Below are 25,062 nucleotides of genomic sequence, written 5' to 3'. Positions count from 1 at the left end.
GCGGTCCCAAGAACATTGAAGCTTTTAGCTTTGAGCAGGACAGTGAGATGCTGAGGTGGTCCAGGTGGTTTTCCCTCCTCTGTATTCTTCTAATGGTGAGAGCGATATGTTGTGGTGGTTAGGTATTTTATAGACTTCAGTCTTAGAATGACTGGACAGTGTCTCCAAGGGCTAAGGTCATGATCCCAGGGAAGTCCCTTGTCTTCTTTGTGTCTCAGTGTTCCCATCTGTAAAATGGGGGTGCAATAATAGTATCTACTTCAGAAAGTTGTTAAGGATCAAACAAGACAATGGTTTATGAGAAACTTAGCACAGTGCAGGGCACATTAGTGTAGTTCCCCATGTCAGTGTTTTTCTTCAAGGCACGCACTAGAGTACACTCTGCTGTCCCCCTTAAAGTTAGCTGCAGCCACCTGCCTTGTTTTGGTCATTGAAATACAAGCCAAAGTGATGTCTATTCTGGGTGGAAACTTTAAGGACTAGTAAGTGATTTGCCACATTCCCTTCTCCTGCCGCGGGGACAGTGGAAGCACCTGTTGTGACGAGAGGGATCATCTGTCAGCTAGGAGCCAGGGCAGGTAGGTAAGCGGGTCCCCCAGCCATTGGCATTGGGCAGGTAGCCTGAGCTAGAAGTAAAGCTCTGAGATGCTGGGATTGTTTGGTGCCACAACAACCCATTCCTGAGTGATAAACATACACCAGGTGCTCAGTAAATGGTTAACTGTTGGGGTTGTACCTTCTCCCTTTTGCTTTCTCCTTCAGTGGTGCTGAGCAGTGATGAGATGGATGAAGTCACCTGTGGCAAATGCTGTTTTGGATCCATCAGCTGGCATATAGGAAATGCTGCCTGTATAACTGATACTGTACTTCTATCCTTCTCTCCCTATTAGTTTAAAATTGAAGAATTGGGATTGAACATCAGAGACCTGCCACTCTGTATCCTTTCTAAAACTCACCTTTCTTATCTGTGAAATGGGTATGATTGTCCTGTTTTCTACCTTTCCCAGGACTAATTGTATGATTGGTCCATGTACACTAAGTGTTAAGTACATTCCCCCCACAATTTACTATTAGTGAGCTTCCTTTTCTACTTCTTTAGACACATGGTGTATAACTATTCATTTCCTGCCCTACAGGATCTCGGAAACAAAGACCTCAACAGGGATAAAATTTACTTGATTTGTCAAATAGTCCGAGTGGGGAAGATGGATCTCAAGGATACGAATACAAAGAAGTGCACGCAGGGACTGAGGCGGCCCTTTGGGGTGGCAGGTAATGACACACGACACACCATTAACTTTTATTGAAGTGTGTATTTTATATGGCTGAATTTTAAAGATTATTTCTTTCCCTCTCCTCCTTGTCCCCCCCCCCCCAAATTTATACCAGACACCTCTTAAAACCCACATTTCTGGTGACTAAATCAAAATAATTGGTGACTAAGTCCAGATTTATGATGAAGGCTGTGAATAATGGATTCCTTGTGTCTGCAGCAGTGTTGGGAGCATGGTGCCGTCTGAGCAGTTGGCACCTTTGCTCCCCAGCGTGGTGAAGAAGGAAGAACAGTACGAGCGGGATCTAATTATGAGGAGCAAATCATTTTTTAAAAAATATCCAGGACAGGAAATCCAGTTACACAGAATGATTCACAGGCCACACATCTAAATTCCAGATGGAAGTGGACGTTTGGAGAGTTGGTGTGACCAAATGAGGCTGCTTCCGAGCAATCTTGCCTCCGCATTTTTCTCCAAGCCTTAGTTCTCTCTCTTGGGGTTTCCAAGACTTCATCATTCTTGTCCCATTTTTATGGTTTTTGTTATTTAACTATAACTGGCATTATTATTTACCTAATATATTTTCTTTTAATTAGCCTAGTTTATATTAAAGTACCTTTTTTTCCTTAAAAGACCTTTTAAAGACCTGTGGAAACAGCAATTTGATATGCCAGTTTTATTTCTTTTTATTCAAATACATATTTTTAGTCATGTACCATTTATAATTCCTCTATATTATATCTAAACCCACGTTTCATGTTCTTCCTTTCAAGATACCCTGGTCTATATTCACAAACCAGCTGGCTCCAACTAGTCCCCTGGCACTGCTTGCAAAGTGGTAGAGTAGACAAGTTAGCTTATAACGAGCTGTTTTGTTTTTTTTAAATCAGGCATTGTGGCTAGCTAACTAAGTAGATGACCTGGGGCAAGCATTTTCCCCAGGGCCTTATCTTTATTATCTGCAAAATGAGAAACTTTGACCTGATTGATCTGTGCCCTGCTCTGAAATGCTGATTCTATATAAGGCATACTCCTGTTAAAGCCAGTAAGGGTCCTTCAACCTTTCCTCAAAGTGTGCCTTTGTCCCCAGCTGTTGTCTGCTCTCTCTTTTGGTTTCAGGTGACAACAATCTGGCATTTAACTGAAAAGTTCAGGCGTAGATTGCTTCAGGCATAGCTGGATCCAGGAACTCAAATTTATATCTCACTATGTCCTCTTACTGTCTTATTCTGAAGATGAGTGTCCAATTAGTAGGCAAAATGTGGGCCAGCTGTTCCAAGCTTGAATCCTACCAGTTTAGTAATCCAGGGGAAAGAAAACAACCCTTTCCCATGAGTTTTAGTAAAAGCCCCAGGAGCATGAGCCCATGCTCACCCCCTAAGCACTCACTCTGGGCAGGGAGATGTGGTCCTCTGATTGGCTAAGTCCTATGAACAACTCTGGAGCCAGAGGGAGATTGCTCCACCCAAATCATAGTCACTGAGAATGGGTGAGGGGGGTGTCTGTTAATCAGCAAGAAGGGATGCTGGTTAAATTCAAATAGCTAGATGAATCACTGGTAGATTATTACCCCAATGGGGCAACCCTCTTGGGTCCCCTCCCTCCTCAGGAGCTTTGTACTATCACTTTGCTATTACTCAATAAACCCTTCTTTGCCGCCCACCAGAAAAAGAAAAAAAAAAAATTATTACCCCAATGGTTTTAATGGCTCCCTGACCAGGGCTTGGAAGGTTTGAGGTATTTCATGCTACCAGGGGGTTTGGGTTATATTTGACTAGGTTTTCCCCGTACTTCTCTCCTGCCCTCACAACCATTTCTATAATCCCCTCTCTAGTGCAGGAGTTCTTCACCTTGATTTTATGGACCTTTAGTGGCTAATTTAAGGAGAAGTTTCAGAGGGTTCAGGATCTGTCTGGAATTGCAGGGTTCAAGGATCCTACAGTCATGTGTCTGTGCATATGAGCATGTTTATGAAGAAGGGGTGAGGAGATTTCATTAGATTCTCAGGTCCTATAGGGTGTCATTGTGCTTGGGTTTTGTAGGCATGGTAGACGTCCAATACATATATGTTAAATCCAAACCCACTTGTTCAATTTCATAGCCACTGTTCTGACTCCTCTTGGCCTCTGCTAAACCCCAGTCGCTTGGATGTTTTGGTGGCCTGCTGCTCTCCCAGCCTGCTTTGTCCAGAAGTGTTTGCCAGGTGCTGCACATTATGAGCCCTTGCTGTCTGTGAATTTTCTGATGCTGCCTTGCTTGCCTTTTTAGACTTTCTGACCCAGCCTCTTGTCCTACAATCTCATCCCATTAACATGGTTTCCTGGAAGCAGGAGGGCATAAGTCATTAATAGATTTTTCTTTCTTCTTTCTTCCCTTTTTTTTTTTGTTTTTTGTTTGTTTTTAGTTATGGACATAACAGACATCATCAAGGGGAAAGCAGAGAGTGATGAAGAAAAGCAGCACTTCATTCCTTTTCACCCGTGAGAGATTTCCCATTTCTTTCCCCTTCTTTTAAACCACAACCTTTCTCATTGAACTGCTCAAAAGCAAGGCGAACTTGTTCCCTGAGTTGGTGATAACCCCACGGGGCCTCCCAAGAAGAGGGCAGGAAGAGATCGATGATCTCAGTGCCAAGGCACTTGAAACCAACCAGCTTTTCACCCATTCACTCATCAGATGTTATTTATTCAACAGAGTTTCATTTAAAGCTGGCAGAGGGCTGGGCACTGTGGTAGGCAAAGGGCATGAAGCGGTCAACAAGATAGACATTGCCCTGTCTTCGTGGAGCTTCTGTTTAGATCGGGGATTAAATAGATAATCAATAAAAGATTCATGCATTAATTACAAGTAATACAGGAACCACAACTCTGTGAAGCAACAGCTTATCAGGAACATATAACAGGGAATTGTCACCTGGTTCTCATGGATAGAAATATTCATGACTTCAGAGGAGGGTAGTGAAGAGGGTAAATGTCCTTTTCCTGCTCTAAAAAGGAGTTTGCGAGAAAGCAGGATCCCCAGTTTGAGAATGTTGTCCTTACTTTGTTACACTAAGGATGTCCAAGGAGAATGGAGTTTTGTTACTGGTAATGAAGTCAGTGACTCTAGTATGCGATTAGAACTGAGCAGGAACAGCTAGTCTTTGCCATCTTGCTGAACAGATGTTCCTTTCAAGGGCTTAGGAATCCTTCCTCTCTAAGAGTCTTCTAGATTAAAAAAAAAAAAAAAAATTAGCCTCTAGTTGTAGAAATGTTATTCCCAAATCTCAGAACCCTGTTGCTTTGTGAAAAAGAGAAATATGTTTCTTGATGGTATATATGCTGTCTGAGCTGACATGGGCAGGCCCACTTTTCACCTAAGGTTATGGAGGGGCTGGGCAACTTAACCTCAAGGTGGGGACCCTATGAGAGAACCATGCAAATATTTCGTGCTTTCTTTTCCTTCCCAGAGTGACTGCTGAGAATGACTTCCTCCACAGTCTGCTGGGCAAAGTCACAGCCTCTAAGGGAGACAGTGGAGGGCAAGGTACAGTGTCACAATGTGCCGAGCAGACCGGGCTCTGGCTTGGCAGCTCTTGATTCTTTGGAAAACAGATCAAAATCATAAACCCTGGCAAACGTAGCCTCCCTTCCAGACAGACCTTCGTGAAAAACGGGAGCATGTGATCTTTGGAAATGGAAACCACATCTCCTGAATCTGGGAGGCATGTCCTAGTGCCTAAAGGAAGAGGGGAACTGATATATCCTGATTATCTCCTATGTGTCAGGCACCTTCCTAAACCTCCTTACCTGATTTAATTATTCCCACAGTCCTGTGAGGTAGGTGGTATCCACCTCACTTCACAAAGCCTGGGTGGATGAATTTGACAGAATTTCACTTCTGTTACTTCCACTGCTGGAAATAACCAGTGGGATTCAAACCCACACATGTCTGGCCCCAGAGCCCCTCTGCTTTCCACCTTGCTTCCTCCTCCTGGTTTGGGTCGCTGCACCCGTATCTGTTTCTCTCTGCTTCCAGCAGTCTCCTCCAGAAAGAGCCCAAAGGGAGAGAGGCGGGAGGGTGAGACCGAGCACATCTTGAAGTTGGCTCTTCATGGCGAGCATTCTCTTCCAGGTCTCTGGGTGACCATGAAGATGCTTGTGGGTGACATCATTCAGATCCGCAAGGACTACCCACACCTGGTGGACAGGACCACTGTGGTGGCCAGGAAGCTGGGCTTCCCAGAGATCATCATGCCAGGTCTGGCCTTCCCCTGGGCTAGGGGGTGGTCTGGTTTGTGACATCCATTTTCTTTTTACAAAGTCAACTCCTTCCTTTTCAACTGCCTTTTCTCTATTTCTCTCCCTGAAGGTAAAATGATTTTTTTATATCCAAAAATCTTCCCTATATTCACATAATAAACATAGGCACATAAATATATGCACATGCACTTTTTTCCCCCTCACAGATGGGATCACACTTCATATGCTTTATATAACATTACTTCATAAGCTTTATATAGTGCCCTGCAACTTCCTTTATCACTTAATAATTTATCATGGACATCCTTTCTACTTTACTACACATAGAATAATTCTATTCTTTTGGAGAGAATATTGTCGTTCTCTTAAATTTTTAAATTTTTTTTTTATTACCAGAGGACTCCATGCCCATTGTAAAATGTTCAAATAGCATGAAAAGGTAAAAAGTGAAACGTTAAAAGCTCCCTCAAATTTTTGTCTCCAGAAGTAACTGTTACTAAAATTGTCCAGATGTGTATATAGTAAAAGAAAAACAAATTAGATTATATAATAACACTGTTTTGAAACTTCCCTTTTTATCTTAAACCTGTCTTAGACTTGTGTCTACCACTGCTCTCGCTGATTTACTCCTTTCCACGGTGTATGGTGGTCCACTGGGGGCCTTTGCTGTACCTGTGCATTCCCCTGTGGGGTTTTCAATTCTTATTGCCCCCCATTCCTGAAGATCCTCCCAACCGCCTTCCTGACCCCATGTTCCTTGGACACTCAAAAAGTCTATCTGCTTCAGCACAATAAAAGATCTGTGGCTGTGACTGCAGACTGTGGTTGTTATTCATGGGCCAAGGAGCTTTCCTTCGCCTTCCCAGAAGGTGTCACTAGAGGATGAAAATTCAATAATTTTAATGGAGCGAAGCACAGAGCCAATTTTGACCATTCCACCTACCTTTTTGCAACTGATGTCCTAGCGTTCCCCCATTCCCCCATCTCCTTGTTACCTCCTTCTCCAGCCTCCCTGATGAGGAAACAATGCTTTTTTGAAACATGTCTGATGTTAATTTCATTAATAGACGTCAAGGCGGGGCACTTGCCCTCCCACCCCCACCCCTGTGCCTTCTAGTCAGTGTCTCTCCTGCAGTGTAGACGCCAACCCTTGTCTCTCCCTCTGCCTGCAGGGGATGTCAGGAACGACATCTACATCACTCTCTTACAAGGCGACTTTGACAAGTACAACAAGACCACGCAGAGGAATGTAGAAGTGATCATGTGTGTGTGCGCGGAGGACGGCAAAACGCTGCCTGTAAGGGTCCCTGCTGCTGCGCTGGGTGCCCCGGCTGCCTTGGGTGCTTCTGCTCACGGAGATTTGCTTTTCCCCATCCCAATCTGCTCTCTAAATGGCAGGGGCCTTCGGGATGCCCTTGAGTAATATGATCTATACCTTTATTTATTTTTTTATTTTTTTATTTTTAAAGATTTTATTTATTTATTCGACAGAGAGAGAGACAGCCAGCGAGAGAGGGAACACAAGCAGGGGGAGTGGGAGAGGAAGAAGCAGGCTCATAGCGGAGGAGCCTGATGTGGGGCTTGATCCCATAACTCCAGGATCACGCCCTGAGCCGAAGGCAGACGCTTAACCGCTGTGCCACCCAGGCGCCCCTGATCTATACCTTTAGAACTTGGTTTGCACACTGGCCCATAGTAAGACCTTCTGTTGTTTTGTCTTTACATCAAAGCACTTTTTCAATGTCTGTTTCTCCCCTTTCATGATCTTTTTAAATCAATCTTTCTTTCTTTCTTTCTTTCTTTCTTTCTTTCTTTCTTTCTTTCTTTCTTCTCTCTCTCTCTCTCTCTCTTCTTTCTCTCTTTCTGCTTGGCCTCAGCTTATAGGTTAGCTTTTTGTTGTTAAAATGTTGTTCTCATTGAAATCTGACCTGCTTTATTCGGACAAAATCCATGGCAAGAAAAAGGATCAATATAGAGCCTTGGGCTGCTGTGGAGACTCAGGATGGCCTCAAAACAGACATTTCCAACACTTAATCCAGCTCCCTAGTGCTCAGCTAGAAATTCTGGTGGAAAGCCTTATTCGTAAATTGGTCTCCAGAGGGCCAACACAGTGTATTCAAGAATGCAAAGCACATTGCTATAAATATTTATACAGCATATGTCCTATACAATATTTGTCATGTGTGTTTACATTTATTTACTTATATTTCCTTTAAGGTTGTCAGCAATTGTGTCCAGTGTGTGGGAGGGTTCTGCTTCTCAATTTCTCCTTTTGGAGTACTGAGCTGAAAATAAGATCAGCTCTCAGCAGCAGTTTCAGCGTGGGCAAAGATTCCTCTTAGGCCACAGTAGGTGATTAGATAGCATAGTGGGGTGGGGGCGTGAGTATTGGTAAGTCATCTGCTCTAGCCTTGGGGCCTGGGGCTCAGGCAGATTTTGCTACTCTCTACCTAAGAACATAACTAGCATTCACAGAGGAATTACTAATGTGCCAGGCACTGGGATAAGTACGATGCATTATTATTCCCATTTTTACCAAGGGGGAAGCTAAACCTTCAAGTGAAACAACTTTTCGAAGGTTAAAAAATTAGTACGTGGCAGAGATGGGGTTTGAGTCCAGGTTTTGGGCCCTCTTAAATACTTCATAATGCCCATCCACTAAAAAAAAAAAAAAATCCTCCAACTTCTTTCTCATTTCAAAAATGATGCTAATAACCACTTCTATCAAATTCTGGGAAGATTCATAATTATTTTTTGAATTTAAAGAAATTCTGTTGTCTTTTTGTTGGTAAAGACTGACCCCATTAATTACTATCTGGTTGAGCAAAAATCCAAGTGTTTAACTCATCCTCTCTTTGTTGGATTCTGAAAAGTAAAATAAGTGAGAGACACTTTGCTCAAAGGAATACAAAAGAAGAGCAGAGGGTTTTTATCTGAAAGGGAAATTGCATTTCACGAATGTATAGACCATTGCTTTGAAGTTATTTTTATCCAACTACCTGTTGGAGAACTTTTAAACCTCAGCTTCATTTTTAAAAACACTGATGTTTGCCTTCAGTGTTGCCGAAAGACAAATTAGAAGGAACAGTTAACAGGAAGGCAGGCATCTTATCTCACTTCTGAACCATTCTTCCTTCTACCCCTCTGCCACCCTTTTCAGTCACACCCTACCAGGCTGAGCAGACACACTCTTCAAAGATGAATATATAAGCGGGTACTCTGGGGGCTGAAATGCAGAGGTAACTATGGGGCACGGTGGTAATTTGCAGTTTCCTCTATTAGGCAAGTTATGGGGGAGTTCAGTTGACTGACTATTGAAAATTGCTAAGGAAGCCTGTGGGAGGCTGTTCTTTCTTTATTTGCAGAAATAAATATTACTGCCTAATTAAGTGTCAGGCAGCACACTCAAACACTTGATACTGGTGGGTTCCTGTGGGAACAGTCCCCTTCAGGGATATCTATTTCTTTTCCTGCTTCAGGCGCACACTGCTCTTGGTGGAGCAGGGCCAGAGACAGAGTAGGTTACACTTGTCCTTGGCTCATTTTGGAGTCTCAGCGACCTTGTTCAGGAGGGGCCATAGCAGTGAATCTAATGGGGTGGGCTCTGGGATCAAATAGATCAGGTTCAGTCCCAACCTACCTCCTTAGTAGCTGTGCAATCTTGGGAAAGTTTATTTGTCCATGAAAGAGGAATCATCATTTCCTCCTCTTGGGATTGCAAGTTAAACAAAGTGGTACCAGTAAACACCTGGTGTGCGGTGAATACTCGGAAACAGGAAGGAGAGGTAACATTCAGAGAAGGCAGAGCAACTGGTCAGGAACCCAGGCAATCAAATGGGTAATCTGATATGGATGGATGCCTGAAGCAAGTTTAAGAAGAAGTGAGAAGACTTCCATGCCAGGCCTGGAAACCTCTGCTCTTCTGAGACCAGCGAGCTTATGGGGGTAGAGGCAGGGTGCGGAGGACAGGGTATTATAGTGCTTAAGACCAAGAACTCTGGGGCCAGGCAGCCAAGCTCAATTCCCAGTGCTGCCTGGATTAGCACAATGACTTTGAACAAATTAAATAATGTCTCTATACCTACAATTTTCTGTCTGAATAGTAGGAGACCAGCATTTGCACCTTGCTTTAGTGGACATCAAATGAGTTGGTCTACATAGTAGGTGTTCATTAAAATTGGCCATTATTACCAGAAAGGAATGGTAGTCTTCGGGCTTTATTCTTGCCTTATGGATGATGATTGGCATCTTCACGGGATGTGGCCTTCTAGATGTAGAACACTCTGGCTCTTAAAGTGCATTCACATCCATGGTGTCATTTGTTCCTCCAGTGATTACTACCAGGTAAACAAGGCCTGTGTGAGGAGCCTGATTTTTCCTCCTGCTAAACTGTCTACCAAGTCCAAGTCAGCAGTAAAGCCTCTCAGCTTTCCTGATTCCTACTTAGATTGTCTTCAATTGACCTGAAACCAACTAGGAATTCTTACTGTTAATTGGGGACCTTGAGGATGGGCAATGGAGAAAATTATTAAATAGGTTTACTTGAGACATATACAAATTTATATTTTCTTTAAAACCAGGCTTAGTCCCTGGTCATGATTCTCGACACATGTGGAAACATTCAATTTTATCTCTAGCGTGTTGAGGATGAGGGTCTTAGGTCTTTCTCAGAGTAATACTGAATCTTTTTTCTACAGACTTAGACAATCAAAAATTTTCATCATCAAGATAGTTTTGTGGGAATCAGTTGCCCGCCATACGGCAATTTCCCTTTTGCCAGAGATATGTGTGTATTTTCAGATTTTATGAGCTACATGGGATTCACTGGAGTTACAGAAACTCTAAGCCCATAAATGTCACTAGTCATAAATCTTGGGAGGCTGGAAAGCATCTATGTTGTTATGGAAGGAATGCTAGACAGAGAGATAGTGGGTCTGAGATGTATGCTAGTTCTGCTATCTTTTCGGGCAAGTGACTTAACCTCTCTGGGCCTCAGTTTACTCAGTTTTGAAATGGGGATAATAGTGGTGATCATCAGTGGTTGTGAGGATTGGATTAAAATGAGGTAGTATGTGTAAAGGGCTCAGCATAATGCTGGACAAAAAGCAGTCTTTAAATGGTTAGAATAAGTTTGAAAGCATGTTTATAGATCAGGCCTCAAAAATTTCTAAAAGACTTCATCCCATTGAAAACAAGAGATTGTCTTTCTTCATTTTTAGTTCAATGGTTATTCTTGTATTTATTTATTTATTTTTTTAATAAAGATTTCATTTATTTAGTTGACAGAGAGAGAGAGAGAGAGTGAAGACAAGCAGGGAGACAGCAGACAGAGAGAGAGGGAGAAGCAGACTCCCTGCTGAGTCGGGAGCCTGACACGGGGGCTTAATCCCAGGACGCTGGGATCATGAACTGAGCTGAAGGCAGATGCTTAACTGACTGAGCCACCCAGACACCCCAGTTCTTGTTTTTTTTAAGAGTTAATTCTGAAAGGATGCTATATCCTTATTTTGAAATGGGTTAAATTTGGCTGCTAGTACCATCAATCATTCTTGCCCTACGCTCAGAAGTAAAGAGGGAGAATTCCAGTGAGAGAGGAAGGATTCTTCTTCCCACAAGTTAGCTTCTCTCACTGGGGGTCCTAGAGTGCTTGTATGTGGCTGGCTTTGGTCATTTAACCAGGTGGTGGTGGTGGTATTGGGGGGGGGGTGTCAAGGATCCATTGGTGAATCTGATGGAATCTGGTAAGAGGCAAGGAGTTTGTCATCCTAAAAATGCCCAGAGGCACACAGTTTTTCAATTTGGGGGCCAGGGGCTCCAAAACCAATCCTTATGTCTCTAGATCTCTAGAGACTGGAGATAAAATTCTTATGCCCCTTCTGGGAAACCCTAGCTTAGATCTTGTTTGGGGGCCAAACAGTTAGAATTAACAGAGTGAGTTAGGGGCTGACAGACTCTATTAGAAGATAATTTTCCTTGTTACTCCGAGGGTGTTTTTTATGGTAAACAATAAATATCCTATACAGGTATGCTTGCTCTGTGCTCATCCTCTGCTTGGAATATCTTTCCCACATTTTTGCTCAAAGCCAACTTGGAATCTTTCTTCAAGATCCTCAACTGTCATCACCTTCAAGAAATCTTCCTTGAATCCTCAGGCTGCACTTAAGGATCCCTTCCCTGTGCCCCATTATAGTAAAGACATATGTCTGTCATCGCATTGTGTTGGTCAGTGATTTGTCTGCTTATCTAGTGATCCCTCCCCAAAACTGTGAACTCTCATGTCAGGTTTAATATCTGACTCACGCCCGTATCCCAGTGCTTGGCATGGGCCTGATACCAGAAGATGCTTGGTAATGGTGGGGTCCCTCAGGCCCCTCTGTCCCTGTATCTGTCTGCAACCCAGGCTCCCTCCCCTTGCCCAGTTTCCCTGTTAGCATCAGAATCCATCAGAATGAGCTGCTGCTTGACTGACCTGAGCCTGTTTGTAAACTTTGTGCACATTCAGATTTAAGAAACAAATAGGATTAATAAGACTGGCAGCGTGCAGTAACTCCAAGGCTGGTTACCATTTACAATAAGACAGTCACGTCAGCGCCTGGTGCGCTCCAATGGTTTCCAGAATGCAAGTAATAGAATTTCTGTAGTTAAGCAGCTGTCACTCCTGGGGCTGGGGATGTTCATGTATAAATCTGTAATGTAAAAGGGTACCTGGCAGAAGGGTTGGCGAAGGGAGAGTTTTCCCAGACCCTAAGGCCAGTGTTGGCCTTGGGACTGAAATTGCCCAAGCACTGAAAATGGCAATTCTGTAGTGTTTTTTCTCTTTGTTTTTTTGGGGCAGAATGCAATTTGCGTGGGAGCTGGGGACAAGCCCATGAATGAATATCGGTCCGTTGTGTACTATCAAGTCAAACAGCCACGGTGGATGGAAACAGTCAAGGTAATAATAATAATAATCATAAATAATAATAATTATAGCAGCAAACATGTATTTAGGGGCTCTGAGACACCTCCCTAAGATCTGAAGCAATACCGTAGTGTGTGTCCAGTGGTATGTCAGGCAGTGGGAATGGTGGCGCGATGGGTGAGTACCCTGGTTCTCTTGATCACCCTTCAATGACCCAGAATCAGCCGCTGTAGGATTGTCAGATGGTCTTCTTGCACACAGTGCCCAGCCCGCCAAGCTGTGTCATTCCACTCAGCAGTGAGGAGCGACAGAGCTTGCAAGTGAACGTGAGGCTATAAAAGACCACTTAACGCCTGAAAGATACCGTCTTGGGAGGGTGCCTGAGACAAAAGTGGCATTAATCACAAATATTCGCATTACCAGATTGTCACACGAAGCAGAAGGGAATCTCGTGCATTGGAAGAAGAGTTTGGAATTAATTCAATGAACAGTGAAGCTTGAACATATCTTCAAATATCTCTGCTTTGTAATTAGTAGCAGTCTTTAGTCACCCTCTGCTCTGAACTTAAACACAAGATGTTCACATAACTTCCTTTTCCGAGACAGCTATCCAAACCTCCGTGGCTCTTGCCTGGTCACCTATATTCCCATTTTCCTCAGTGGGTCTCCCTGCACTCCCTGCACTCACTCTTTTCATGATGACCTGCCCAACTTTGAGGTCAGAAAGCTATTGGACCAAGTTGGTTTTCTCTTTTCTGTGTTCTCTTGTACTCTAATTATTTCTCTTTGCTAGCCCTTGTCACATGATTGTTAAAATATGCATCTCCCCATGCGAACCATGAGCTTTTGAGTTGCAGGGCTTCTGCTTTGCTTTAGCAAGGCCAGCATTTCACATGACCGTGGCTTGCAGTGGCCATTTCATTCACAATGAAAGAATGAATTGGACTGCAATCGCCCAGGAAGCTCTCAGTTCCTTTGTTCTGTCTGAAGTCACAAATGGTGGACCTCTTCAGGCTTAAATTTCATTCTCTGGAGCAGAAAGTGTCGCAAAGTATGCACCTGTTTGGCTTTTAATAGTCATCTATACAGTGTAAACTTGTCCCTTTTAAAACTCAAAGTGGTTTCCTCACAGGTAGCTAAGCTTCTCTGCTTTGGCTTGAATCGCTCGTTGCAGAGAGAGCTGTGAGGTGACGGGAGGTGGGCAGTCTAGAGCCAGGACTGATGCGTCTCAATTAAGGATGTAACAGACCACCTACTGGGCAGTGGAACTGGGGTGACTGAGGACTGAGTGATTTGGTTCTGTGTCTTCAGAGGTAAAAGCATCTGGGTGTCTGTCCAGGCAAGGATGGGAATGAGCCCTGGGTTGTTCCCAAATATTGGATGCAAACATTTTTATGAATTTGCATAAACAAGAGTCCTCAAGCATACCCCCTAATGACCATTGTTAATTTGCTAAGCCCTGCTGCAGTCTCCAGAACTCCTGGAGTGTGTAAAGAAAATGTGCATTGTGCAGTTTGCAGTGCATCAAATCCTGTGCTAAAGTTATGTGACTTTTATATCAATTTGGGGAGATACATTTTAACCCACTGTAATTTACAGACTTCTTTTCATTGGCTAGGAATGCAATTTGGCAAATGGATTACATTTGGTACTTTATTTTCTCTTCATAGCTGGTTCTTATGTAATTTATTTACAGTTCATCAGGCTTGATGGATGGGTAATAAATCAGCATGGAACTCTCTCAGTTAAATGGTCAGGCTGCCTTTTGGGTGGTGGGTTGGAGTGGGGAGGGCTGTTTAACTCATTGTCTCCTGAGCTCTGGTTTCTGCCTACCAAGGTGGCTGTCCCGATTGAAGACATGCAGAGGATCCATCTGAGATTCATGTTTCGACATCGGTCATCCCTGGAATGTGAGTACCTGACCAAATGGCATCTCTGAAGCTCCCCTAAGGAGTGAGGAGTGGGATAACTGAAGGGCCCATGTGTCATTTTCTTTCCTGACCTCACAATGCTATTTCCAGCTAAAGATAAAGGAGAAAAGAACTTTGCCATGTCCTATGTGAAGTTGATGAAGGAAGATGGGACCACTCTGCAAGATGGATCCCATGACTTGGTCGTCCTAAAGGTACCATGTATTGGAATTAACTCTGCAGTGAGTGGGGCACAGGAGGCCAAGGGAAGATGGCAGGATTGCTTAGTGGTTAACAGCAGGGACCACAGAATCACACACACACACACCAAAATCTTAACTTCTCTGCCTCTGTTTCCCCCCTATGAGCCCTCAGTGAATAATTGTTGAGCGAGTATCACATGAGACCTCTCATGTAAACACAACCATCATGGGTACATAGCACATTGAATAAGTGGAAAAGGTTATTGTTACATACAGAATGGGCTATTGACTCTGTAAAGACCCCTTTGGGATGTGTAGAAGACCAGCAAGAAACATTTGAGAGATGCCTCACTGCCACTAATGGAAACATATCAGAATCAGGGACCCAATCTTGCCACTGACTAAATCTGGAATCATCTCACACATCTTCCTGAGTGTCAGCTTCCTTTTTCTTAAGTGTGATGGTAATATTTATGACAAACCAGTAAGATGACCCATGTGGAAGGGCTGTGTATAAAAGGGTGTACAGATATTGGCCATCATTATTTTACATCATGAGACTTGTACTGTTTTTGAGAAGTGGGAAGTGTTTGCCTTGATCTCACTTGCGTGCCTTCCCAGAACCCCTCTTGTGGCAGCAGGATGCCTATGCTAGCACCCAGCTGGAGACAAAGTATGTGCTTGTGAAGGAGGACAAGGCTAAGCTGTTGTCATAGGGACCCAACGCTTGTCCTTGGCTTTCTCAGCCTTTTGCCTGTGGTGTCCATGGCAAACACAGCTTCGTCAAGGCTTCATCACCAGGCACTCTTTCTCTGAGTCTCTCTGGTTTTTCTGGAAACCCCCACTCCCTTCTTGTACAGCTGTTCTCTTCTCATTTATGGCACATCACAACAGACTGTGAACTCATAGCGGGTGGGGTGGGAGGAGGTCCAGTTATAGTCAGTTTGCAATGTACTCATCTTTCTTAAGTCTCAGTTTCCTCATCTGTAAACTGAGGATGATAGCAGTGTCAACAGTGATGATAGCAGTTGTGAGGTTTAAATGAAATGAAGTAAGGCATATAAAGTACTTAGAGCAGCATCCAGTCAGAGTAAGGGTTCAATAAACATTAACTCCTGTAATGCCTGCCTCTAACCATGCATTTCCACATGCCAAGGGACTTAGGTGTCTATCAAATCTGCTAAGAGCTCTATATGCATTATGCCCATTTAGTCTGCCCCAAATCTCTAGGAGCTAGGTAATATGGTTAATCTTCTGTTTAATCATGAGAAAAATAAGACACAGAGAGACCAAGCAATGTGTCCAAGATGTCACAGACTTGTGAATGGTAGAACAAGGTCTAGATCCCAGGACTTTCAGACTCTAGTGCCTTTGCTGTTAACTTTTCCTTAAGTTGATTCCTTATCTTGCTGGTGGGCAGGTGTTAAGACCTCAAGTAATTTAGGGGTACCGAGGTGGCTCAATCGGTTAAGCGTACAACTCTTGATCTTGATGTCAGGGTCGTGAGTTCAAGCCCCACATTAGGCTTCATGCTGGGTGTGGAGCCTACTTTAAAGAAAAAATCTCAAGAAATTTAGGAGGAATCAAAATGGCCTGTCAGGAAAATCTTCAATTCCCTCTGTGCTGTTATTGAAGTCCACAGAGCCTTCAACTGGTTGGTCAATTCCTTTTCCATTAATGTAACTTTGGGTTCTTGCCTGTTTTGTGGAAAAATAGCCCTGCCATACCAGCTGTTTATTGCTTCTCTGATGATTTTTCTAATTCTGACTTGCTGCACCTTACAATGTGTAAGCTGGTCACTGCAAACTCTATGTGGCATTGGGCATGTACCTGTGGCTGGGGGAAGTAACCAAAGTGTTGTTTCCAGGGGGAGAGTAAGAAGATGGAGGATGCCAGTGCTTACCTGACACTTCCTTCTTACCGACACCATGTGGAAAACAAGGGGGCCACCTTAAGTCGAAGCTCCAGCAGTGTTGGGGGGCTCTCCGTCAGCTCCCGGGATGTATTCTCCATTTCCACCCTAGTGTGTTCCACAAAGCTCACCCAGAACGGTAATGAAACCATCAAGAGTTGTATATATGTAGTGTGCATGTGCATATATGCGTGTGTAAGCCCAGGGAGGTCCTGAATGGACATTTTAAGACAAGAATATTAATTCTGCTTATCTGGACTCTATTTCAGTGGGCTTGCTGGGTTTGCTGAAGTGGCGTATGAAGCCTCAGCTGCTACAGGAGAACTTAGAGAAGTTGAAGATTGTCGATGGAGAGGAAGTGGTGAAGGTCAGTGGGGCTTCGTTTTGTTTGTCTTCGTCCACAAGTAGCAGAGCTTGAAATCATGGGTGGCTTCAGGCAGCAAATGAAGTGTTGAGGGAGATGGGACATTTTCTCTAACAGTGGGACACAGTGTCCCAAATTGCCATGAGAAACCTTTACTGGGAAATTCAGTGGCTGGTTTGGCTCAATGATGTTGAATGTTGAGTGGTAGAAAGCTATGGTTGTGTTCAGTTCCTGGAAGGAGATCAGCCTGGGTGTAGATCTCAGCTCAACTACTTGCCAACTTTATGTGATAATATTATGAATATGACATATTTTGTAGAGTGGTTGTGTGCATTCAAGGCAATAATATTTAAAAATTATTTAGCATAGTCTCTTACACAAAGTATGTAATATTGAACTAAACATGTAAATCATACAGAGTTCAATAAATAGTAACTATTAATTATTTTTGTTGGTATAAGTCGCTATAATAGTGTGATGTCTTAGTACTACTTACATGTTACTGTTAGCAATAAAAAGTACTCTTAGTTCCTGCTGCTTACAGAGTATTATGCATTATACGTGAAAGAGGGAAAGACATCAGGGCTCACATTTTAAGTGAAACAAGCATAAAACAATATAAATGTCAGATGTATTGTTGTGTCCACATGGTGTTAGAGAATATAGTGTCTGAAGTGTAGATCTAATTAAGCAACCCTTCTCTCTAGTTCTATGGGACAAGTGTTTCCCACAGGTCTTGGTAATCTTGTTTCCATCAGCAACTTGGTCCAGCTAGAAACTCTGAGATTAAACATCTTTATTTGGTAGCTGTATGTTTTCAGGGACTATAGGAAGTATTGACCTATCCCTTAGGAAGGAAGAGTATCAGATTTCAGTTAATTTTCCATACATGGAAAAACAATGGTAGAATTTTCAGATCAGTGTTTTAAATGTGCACTATTGGTTCACCTACCTGGTTCAACAGTAGCAGGAAAATTCTCCAGACATCCTTTCATAAAGTCTATCACCTTTGGGTGGCTTGGAGAAGCATCTGGGAGTGAATTACATTGTCTCCACCTTTGCATTCTTTTTTCTTTTTCTAAAAAAGTTTATTATTGAAGTATATAACACAGTAAAATATGTACAGAGCCCTTACCCTAAGAGTATAGTTCCCTATATTTTTATACATACATATACCCATACACCCACTGTCTAGATCAAGATACAGAACATTTTTGGCATTGCAGTTAGATTCTCTCATACCCCTTCTCAACCTTCCCTATGCTGACTACCATGATAGATTTTTTTTTTGCCTGTTCTTGAATTTCATAAAAATAGAGTAATAAATAATGTACATTGTTTTGTCTGACTTATCTTACTCTACACAATCCTTATGAGTTATCCTCATTGTTGCATGTAGAATTAGTTTGCTCTTTTTTTTTTTTATCACTGTGGATTATACTGTAGTATTAAAATGCTGCCATATGTTCATTCATGCTGTTGGTTGACAATTGGGTTGCTCCAAGTTCTGGCTCTTGTGAAGAAAGCTCCGTGGACCTTTTGAATGCAGCACGTGGTGGATGTGTGCTCTCATTCTCTTGGGATACACTGAGGAGTGGGATTTCTGGGTCACCTGCACTGTTTTTTAACGTGACCTTCATTATTTTGTCCAGTTTCTCCAGGATACTCTGGATGCCCTCTTCAATATCATGATGGAGCATTCTCAAAGTAATGAGTATGATATCCTCGTCTTTGATGCTTTGGTAAGAAAGAGGGGAAAGGTGTTTAGTGACATTAGACATTAATGTGTGTCTCACTGTGAGAACACTGAGAACTTGTGGCTTTTGTGGCCCTTTTCATGAACTTTTTTGGAGGCATTGTAACTTTTGGCAACCAGAGCAATGAATGAATGAGCCGTTGGGGTTTTTGTATTTTTGTTTGTTTCTAGTTCATTTGAAAGCATGGCAGGGCGAGCAAAAGGGGAATTTTAAGTGTTGATGTCATATTGGCACTGGTTGCAAGTACATGAAGCTGGATACCATGAATAATGGCTTCAGCTTTACCTGAATGCTGGAGCTAGTCCATGACCAGGTCGGGAAGCATCCAAAATGTTTCCTATCTTCTTTTTTCTCATAGCCTCCAACTTACCAGTGTCATTACATCCTCCTGGCCACCCAGAACTTTTTATGGTGGCACACCATCCCGACACTTCCTCTTCCATCTTCCCAGATGGTTTCTTCCTCCTCTCTGTCCAACTCATGTTTCCTCAGTGTCATGTCCATGTCCACACTAGGGTATCAATAAAGTTTAATGTGTTAACTACTTATGTCAGTGACATTTATATTTTAAAGAGATTACTTGGAGACAACTGTGACTTAATCCAGTGCTTCCCAGGTCTCCTGGAGAGCTAGCCCTCAAGAAAGATGCTCTGTGACAAAAGATCCTTTGATTAAATAACTCTTGGGGAAGTGATGGACATTGTATGACCCTCTCAGAGAGTCACAATGCATTAGATATGTTAAAGACTCTAAGAACCCTGCAGTAAAGAAGTCAGTCTAACAATGATATCCTGAGATTTGTCAAACTTATCTGACCACGAAACCCTTTTATCCTACGACACCCTGTAGCACACTTCATGGAATGCTTTTTAGAAGAGACACTACCTTAATGAAAAGGACTAACAATATACTCGTGAGCTGATTCCTGAGCAAAATCATTTTGCTGGAGGTTCAGTTATGCCATGTGAATACGGCTTCCTGCCTTGAGTCTGACCCCCAAACACTGATTCCTTGAATCTTCTTCAGATCTACATAATAGGACTCATTGCTGATCGGAAATTCCAGCATTTCAATACTGTCCTGGAGGCTTACATTCAACAGCATTTCAGTGCCACATTGGCTTACAAGTAAGTTACTGTACATATCGGGGATTTCTTGTGTAGCTCCTACTCGCCCTGCCAGGATGCTTAGGATACAAGGAACTTGAGTATTTTCCTCTGCACCAGGCTGTGTGTGTTCTCCTTTTTTGAAAAAACCCCATCTATGCTGTGTTATTTGGATTAAATAAAAATATGCAAACCCATAGGTTGGAAGGAATATTTTATTGTGGTAGAAGTACATGAAAACATTCATTCATTCAGTCAGTCAACTATCATTTATTGAGCAGCTACTTGTGGTAGACACTGGGATTCAGAGGCTAGGGAGGAGAAAGCACACAGGCCAAGTAGCCCATTACAGCTTGGGTATAGCGAACTGATGGTTACAGATGGGAGGTGATACTGGAGAGCTTGGGAGAAGCCAGTTTGTAAAGGGGCCTTGAAAGTTGGGCCAAATAGTATGAAGTCTGCCTTGCTGATAATGAAGAAACAGGAAAAGTTTCTCAGCAAGGGAATTCCATATTATTAGAACATTATCTGTAGGAAGCAAATGCTGAAAAGAACATTCTCACCACCATTATTTCCACTCATATCCTGATTGTGACTAGTTTTCCTAGTCCAAATGTTTTTTGTTTTGCTTTGTTTTGTTTTTTCCTCACTAGTTTTTCCTTTGCTGGCTTTCTATGGGCAGGAAATACTTATTACTCCCTGTATTAAGTATGTATATTTTAAGCAAAGTTATTTTTATGGCTGCAAACAAGTGAGTAAGCTTAGCTATACCACCACCTTTAACCTTTGATTGAATGCCTTATAATTTATGGAGCAAACTGATGACCATGCTGTGGGTTGAAAAGATGTATTTTGAAAATATAATCCCTTATTCAGGAAATTGATGACGGTGCTGAAGACTTACTTGGATACCTCCAGCAGAGGGGAGCAATGTGAGCCGATCCTAAGAACTCTGAAAGCTTTGGAATATGTGTTCAAGTTCATTGTTCGGTCGAGGACATTATTTTCACAGTGAGTGCTTGTTATGCAAGAGTGATTGATTAGTTCTGCAGTTCCTCTGGGATACAACAGTATTTATGTCATCGGAGAGATTCTTTTATAAAATTACAACCAGCCATTGATCAAAAACAACTTAAAAATCCAACATAGAGAGTTATGAATAGGTTATAATTGTTCCCTCTAAGCTCATTCAGGGAAAAATATAAATCTTAACATGTTATAGAGTTATGTTTCATCCAATGAACTTGATTTGCGATTTGAGGCTCTTCGGTGTTTCATCTATCATTCTTTATCTGATTTGAGATAGAAAACTTTCCAGGAGTCTTCAATGATAGAGGTGCTGGGAGTGGGGAGAGCAGAACTTGGGGAGTTTGACAGTTACTTGGCTCTAGGAGGCTGTGCATGACAGATGAGTTGGTATTTGCAGTTGATCTGCCTGTCCTTGAGATCCTAGTAGCCAACAATTGAACTGACATGTTAGAACACCTAAGAGATTTGGTGTTTGATGAGCAGTATTACAGAGGTTAGCTGTTCTTTTGAAGGGCTTCGGAGATAGAGGCATTCAAATGCAACCTGCAGAAGAATAATTTATGTTTATCCTGGCTATAAGGCAAAGTTAGGCAGGCAATTGGCTGTGATTGTATGTGTGATGAGATTGGTTGTGTGTGATGGGATATAAGAAAAACATACAGGGAATGTATTGTCTGGATTCTTATCAATGCAAATGAAGAACATTCAACTCAAACTGACTTAGGGAAAGTAGGACTTTTATTTCACATTTTTTAAAAATCCAGAGGATAGTTGGCCTCAGGCATGACTGGATCCGGATACTCAGTGCCATCAGGATAGTCTCTTTCTCTCTAGATCTTGCCTCTGGGTCCTGTTGCTAAGGGTCATGTGCTAAGGTTTGAAACAGTATGACCAAGGAAATGAATATGCAGATTGTATGGTTGTGGTTTCATGTGCATCTGTGGAGCCATGGGCCAGGTCAGCCACATATGGTGTAGAGTTGTTTAGTTGGAGAGATGATTTCCCAAAAGAAAGTAGAAATCTGCAGTCATCATTTCAATCACGACAACGGATTGTCTGCAAAAGTTTCATACTTGAAAAAGCACCTGAAATATGAATCATTTCGGATTCTCCTAAAACATTCTTTGAGATTTCAGGTGAGAATAGGAAGAGATGACTGTCTTGAACCATGTCACAAAACATATGTCGTGTGCTTTTTAGTTTGTTTTTAAATTTTATCTTATTTTTTAAATTTAATGTTACTAAAAAAATTTTTACTTTAATTTTATTTATTTATTTTTATTTAAATTTTAGGAAGTTAACATACAGTATAGTATTGGTTTCTGGAGTAGAATTCAATGATTCATCACTTACATACAACACCCAGTGCTCATCATAACAAGTGCCCTCTTAATACCATCATCCATCTAGCCCATCCCCCACCTACCTCTTTGCATCAACCCTCTTATTCTTAGAGTGAAGTATCTGTTTCCTCTCATTTGCCAGTTACTCAAAGTAGAGACTGTGTATTAAAGTCTTAGGGGTATTCTTCCATGTTTGAGAGACACTTGTCAATTATTTGAAAACCAGTTGGTTTTTCTAAGGGTTGAGTTTCTTGGAGGAGTTCAAGGATTCAAACATTATAATTCCAGATCAACAGGCAAGGATATCTTACCTCATCTTACAAGTGAGAACTTGAGGTTTACAAGAAGAATATATTCTCCATTTATCATATCTTCTGCCCCAGTTTTTTCTTTTGGTTTATTTATTTTACTGTTTCTCCTTCACTCCTTCCTTCCTTCCTTTTCTTCCTTTTCTTTCTTTGTTCCTCCCTCCCTCCCTCCCACCCTCCTCCCTCCCTTCCTTCCTTCCTTTCTTTCTTCCTGTCTGATCTCTCAGTCATTGTCTCTTCCCTCCGCTAGAGCAAAGAGCATTTGTACATTTGTTTTCTTCTTCTCTGCCTCAAGGCCTGTCGTCCTGTAGAACCTCTAACTCTTCATTCAGTGTAAATGCAGTGCTGCTGGAACTCTAAATGACTTTTGGCTTCTTAAGGAGTGAGGTGCTCTGTTATTTCTTGCTGTATCCCCAGCATAGCATATAGAACATCACTGATACTCATGAAATACCTATTGGACAGGGTTCATTTTGGGGGCTAAGAGATGCATTTGGTCAGAAGAGTTGCGTCTAAGATAATTCGGGCCTAATCTTAAATCCTTTCTCATGAACAAAGTTTAGGCTGACCTGCAAGAAAGGTCTAAGACCTCGTGCTGAGGGAAGGTAGTTTTCCTGGGTCTTGTTCTATTTTAGAATCTTTATCAGTGGTTTGCTCTCTGGTGCAACATCGAGGACATCGGGAAGTGATGGGGGTATTTCCCCATACTAGGAGGGCCTACATGGGAAACTAGAAAATAAAATGTTTGAAATTTCTAAGCCAGCTGGTGGGAAATCATAACATAATTATTGCTTTGGGGACTTATTGTGTCCGGTATTGTGTTCCTGTTTCCTGTTATTTCTTTGTCTTCTTTCCTCCTGTGCATAATTCAGCTGATCTAGCTCCCATTAGCTGTTCCCTTGCCATTTTTCTTTGCACATACTGCACATGAGCACTTGCAAGGGCTGAGGATTATTCTACATCAATATGCAGCATGCTGTTGGGTAAGGGAGGAAGAGAAGTTGTTGAGAAAGATTGGATTGCTTAAGGATTATTTATTTCTATCACATAGTCAAATAATGTGATTTTCTTTTCCCCTCTCCTTATGTCACTGGCTCCCGAGTCAAAGTCTGGGGCAGGTGTCTTTGGGCATCTACCCATGCCATAGTTGGAATGGAATCTGGCAGAGCAGGTTCAAACTTTTGCCGTGAGGAGGCAGGCTTAAAAATATGGGAAATTCCTAAATCATAGGAAGTGTGTCCAAAAGGTGTTCAGTAGCCATCAACATGACCAGTATCCATTGGGCTTTTCTGGAATGACTAAACCTCTGGGAGGTATAAAACATAGTGAAAAACTGTCAGAAACAGCTGAAGTGATTATATTCTAGGCATTGAGCTTCTTTATAAAATTCCTTGCCATTCCTTTTATCCTGAAACTCAGACAACCAGCTGAGCTGATCCCCAAGATTTCTGAGCTGTGGGATTTGAGACTCAGAGTCCAGAGCACACTAGGCTTCCCTGAGTCTCATTATGCACACTGAAATCTTCCCTTCTTGCTGGCCAGGCACATAGAAATAAGGCTGCAGCCCTTCTGTAAGGATGACTCTCTACAAGAGAGAAAATCCAGAGCACGGTGCTATAGTGGGATTTTTTCCCCACTTGTCTGTGTTCCTTACAAATCCTAATGCTGCCATAGGGTGAAGTACAGAGGGGAATGTGGAACAGTGATTATGTGCTTGCTGTGTTGGTCAGTGTTGGCTCAGCGATGGTCAGCGTTCACACTAGACAGATCTGGGAGGGAGTCATATGTTTATCCCTGTGCCCAGCTTACTGAATGACCTGGCCTGTCTGAGCCTCAGTTTCCTCATCCATAAATGGGGATAAACCAGTTCTTAGGGTTTTGATGTTGAAATGAGATTACACATGCAAAGTTACCCATGTAGTATCTGGTACTTAATTTCATAAACATAACAAATGTTACCTGCTGCCATGTTTTTACCTAGGCAAGACAGCAAGGGTTTTTGTTTCAAAAACTCAGATTAAAATTAATAAACAGTATCTTGATCCATGCTCAAAATTTGGCTTACAGTTCATGCAATCCTAAACCTTTCTTTTTAATAATAATAATTTTTTATTATATTATGTTAGTCACCATACAGTACATCCCTAGTTTTTGATGTAAAGTTCCATGATTCATTACTTGTGTATAACACCCAGTGCAACATGCAATATGTGCCCTCCTTACTACCCATCACCAGCCTATCCCATTCCCCCACCCCCCTCCCCTCTGAAGCCCTAGGTTTGTTTCCCAGAGTCCATAGTCTCTGATGGTTCATTCCCCCTTCTGTTTACCCCCCTTCATTCTTCCCTTCTCCTACCGATCATCCTAGTTCTTATGTTCCATAAATGAGTGAAACCATATGATAATTGTCTTTCTCTGCTTGACTTATTTCACTTAGCATTATCTCCTCCAGTGCCATCCATGTTGCAGCAAATGTTGAGAAATCATTCTTTTTGATGGCTGAGTAATATTCCATTGTATATATGGACCACATCTTCTTAATCCAGTCATCTGTTGAAGAGCATCTCGGCTCCTTCCATGATTTAGCTATTGTGGACAATACTGCTATGAACATTGGGGTGCATATGGCCCTTCTCCTCACTATGTCTGTATCTTTGGGGTAAATACCCAGTAATGCAATTGCTGGATCATAGGGTAGCTCTATTTTTAACTTT

General features: G+C 42.2%; 1 protein-coding gene across 5 annotated transcripts in view; it reads left to right on the top strand.

Moving 5' to 3' along the window:
* DOCK2 (dedicator of cytokinesis 2) overlaps positions 1 to 25,062 on the top strand; it is a 407,128-nt gene that overhangs the window by 54,492 nt on the left and 327,574 nt on the right. For all 5 annotated transcript variants that reach the window (XM_040630309.1, XM_040630312.1, XM_040630308.1 and 2 more), the window contains 13 exons: positions 1,137 to 1,272; positions 3,679 to 3,754; positions 4,723 to 4,799; positions 5,388 to 5,513; positions 6,688 to 6,812; positions 12,351 to 12,449; positions 14,254 to 14,326; positions 14,438 to 14,541; positions 16,397 to 16,580; positions 16,711 to 16,808; positions 18,458 to 18,547; positions 19,589 to 19,689; positions 20,545 to 20,679. In XM_040630309.1, coding sequence (XP_040486243.1) covers positions 1,137 to 1,272; positions 3,679 to 3,754; positions 4,723 to 4,799; positions 5,388 to 5,513; positions 6,688 to 6,812; positions 12,351 to 12,449; positions 14,254 to 14,326; positions 14,438 to 14,541; positions 16,397 to 16,580; positions 16,711 to 16,808; positions 18,458 to 18,547; positions 19,589 to 19,689; positions 20,545 to 20,679 — 1,424 coding nt within the window. The remainder of the gene's footprint in view (positions 1 to 1,136; positions 1,273 to 3,678; positions 3,755 to 4,722; positions 4,800 to 5,387; positions 5,514 to 6,687; positions 6,813 to 12,350; positions 12,450 to 14,253; positions 14,327 to 14,437; positions 14,542 to 16,396; positions 16,581 to 16,710; positions 16,809 to 18,457; positions 18,548 to 19,588; positions 19,690 to 20,544; positions 20,680 to 25,062) is intronic.

This window comes from Ursus maritimus, unplaced genomic scaffold (genome assembly GCF_017311325.1).
Source record: "Ursus maritimus isolate PB19 unplaced genomic scaffold, ASM1731132v1 scaffold_15, whole genome shotgun sequence".
In the NCBI taxonomy this organism is placed as follows: Eukaryota; Metazoa; Chordata; class Mammalia; order Carnivora; family Ursidae; genus Ursus; species Ursus maritimus.
The sequence above is the reverse complement of the archived record's forward strand: the minus strand, read 5'-3'. Positions and strand labels throughout refer to the sequence as shown.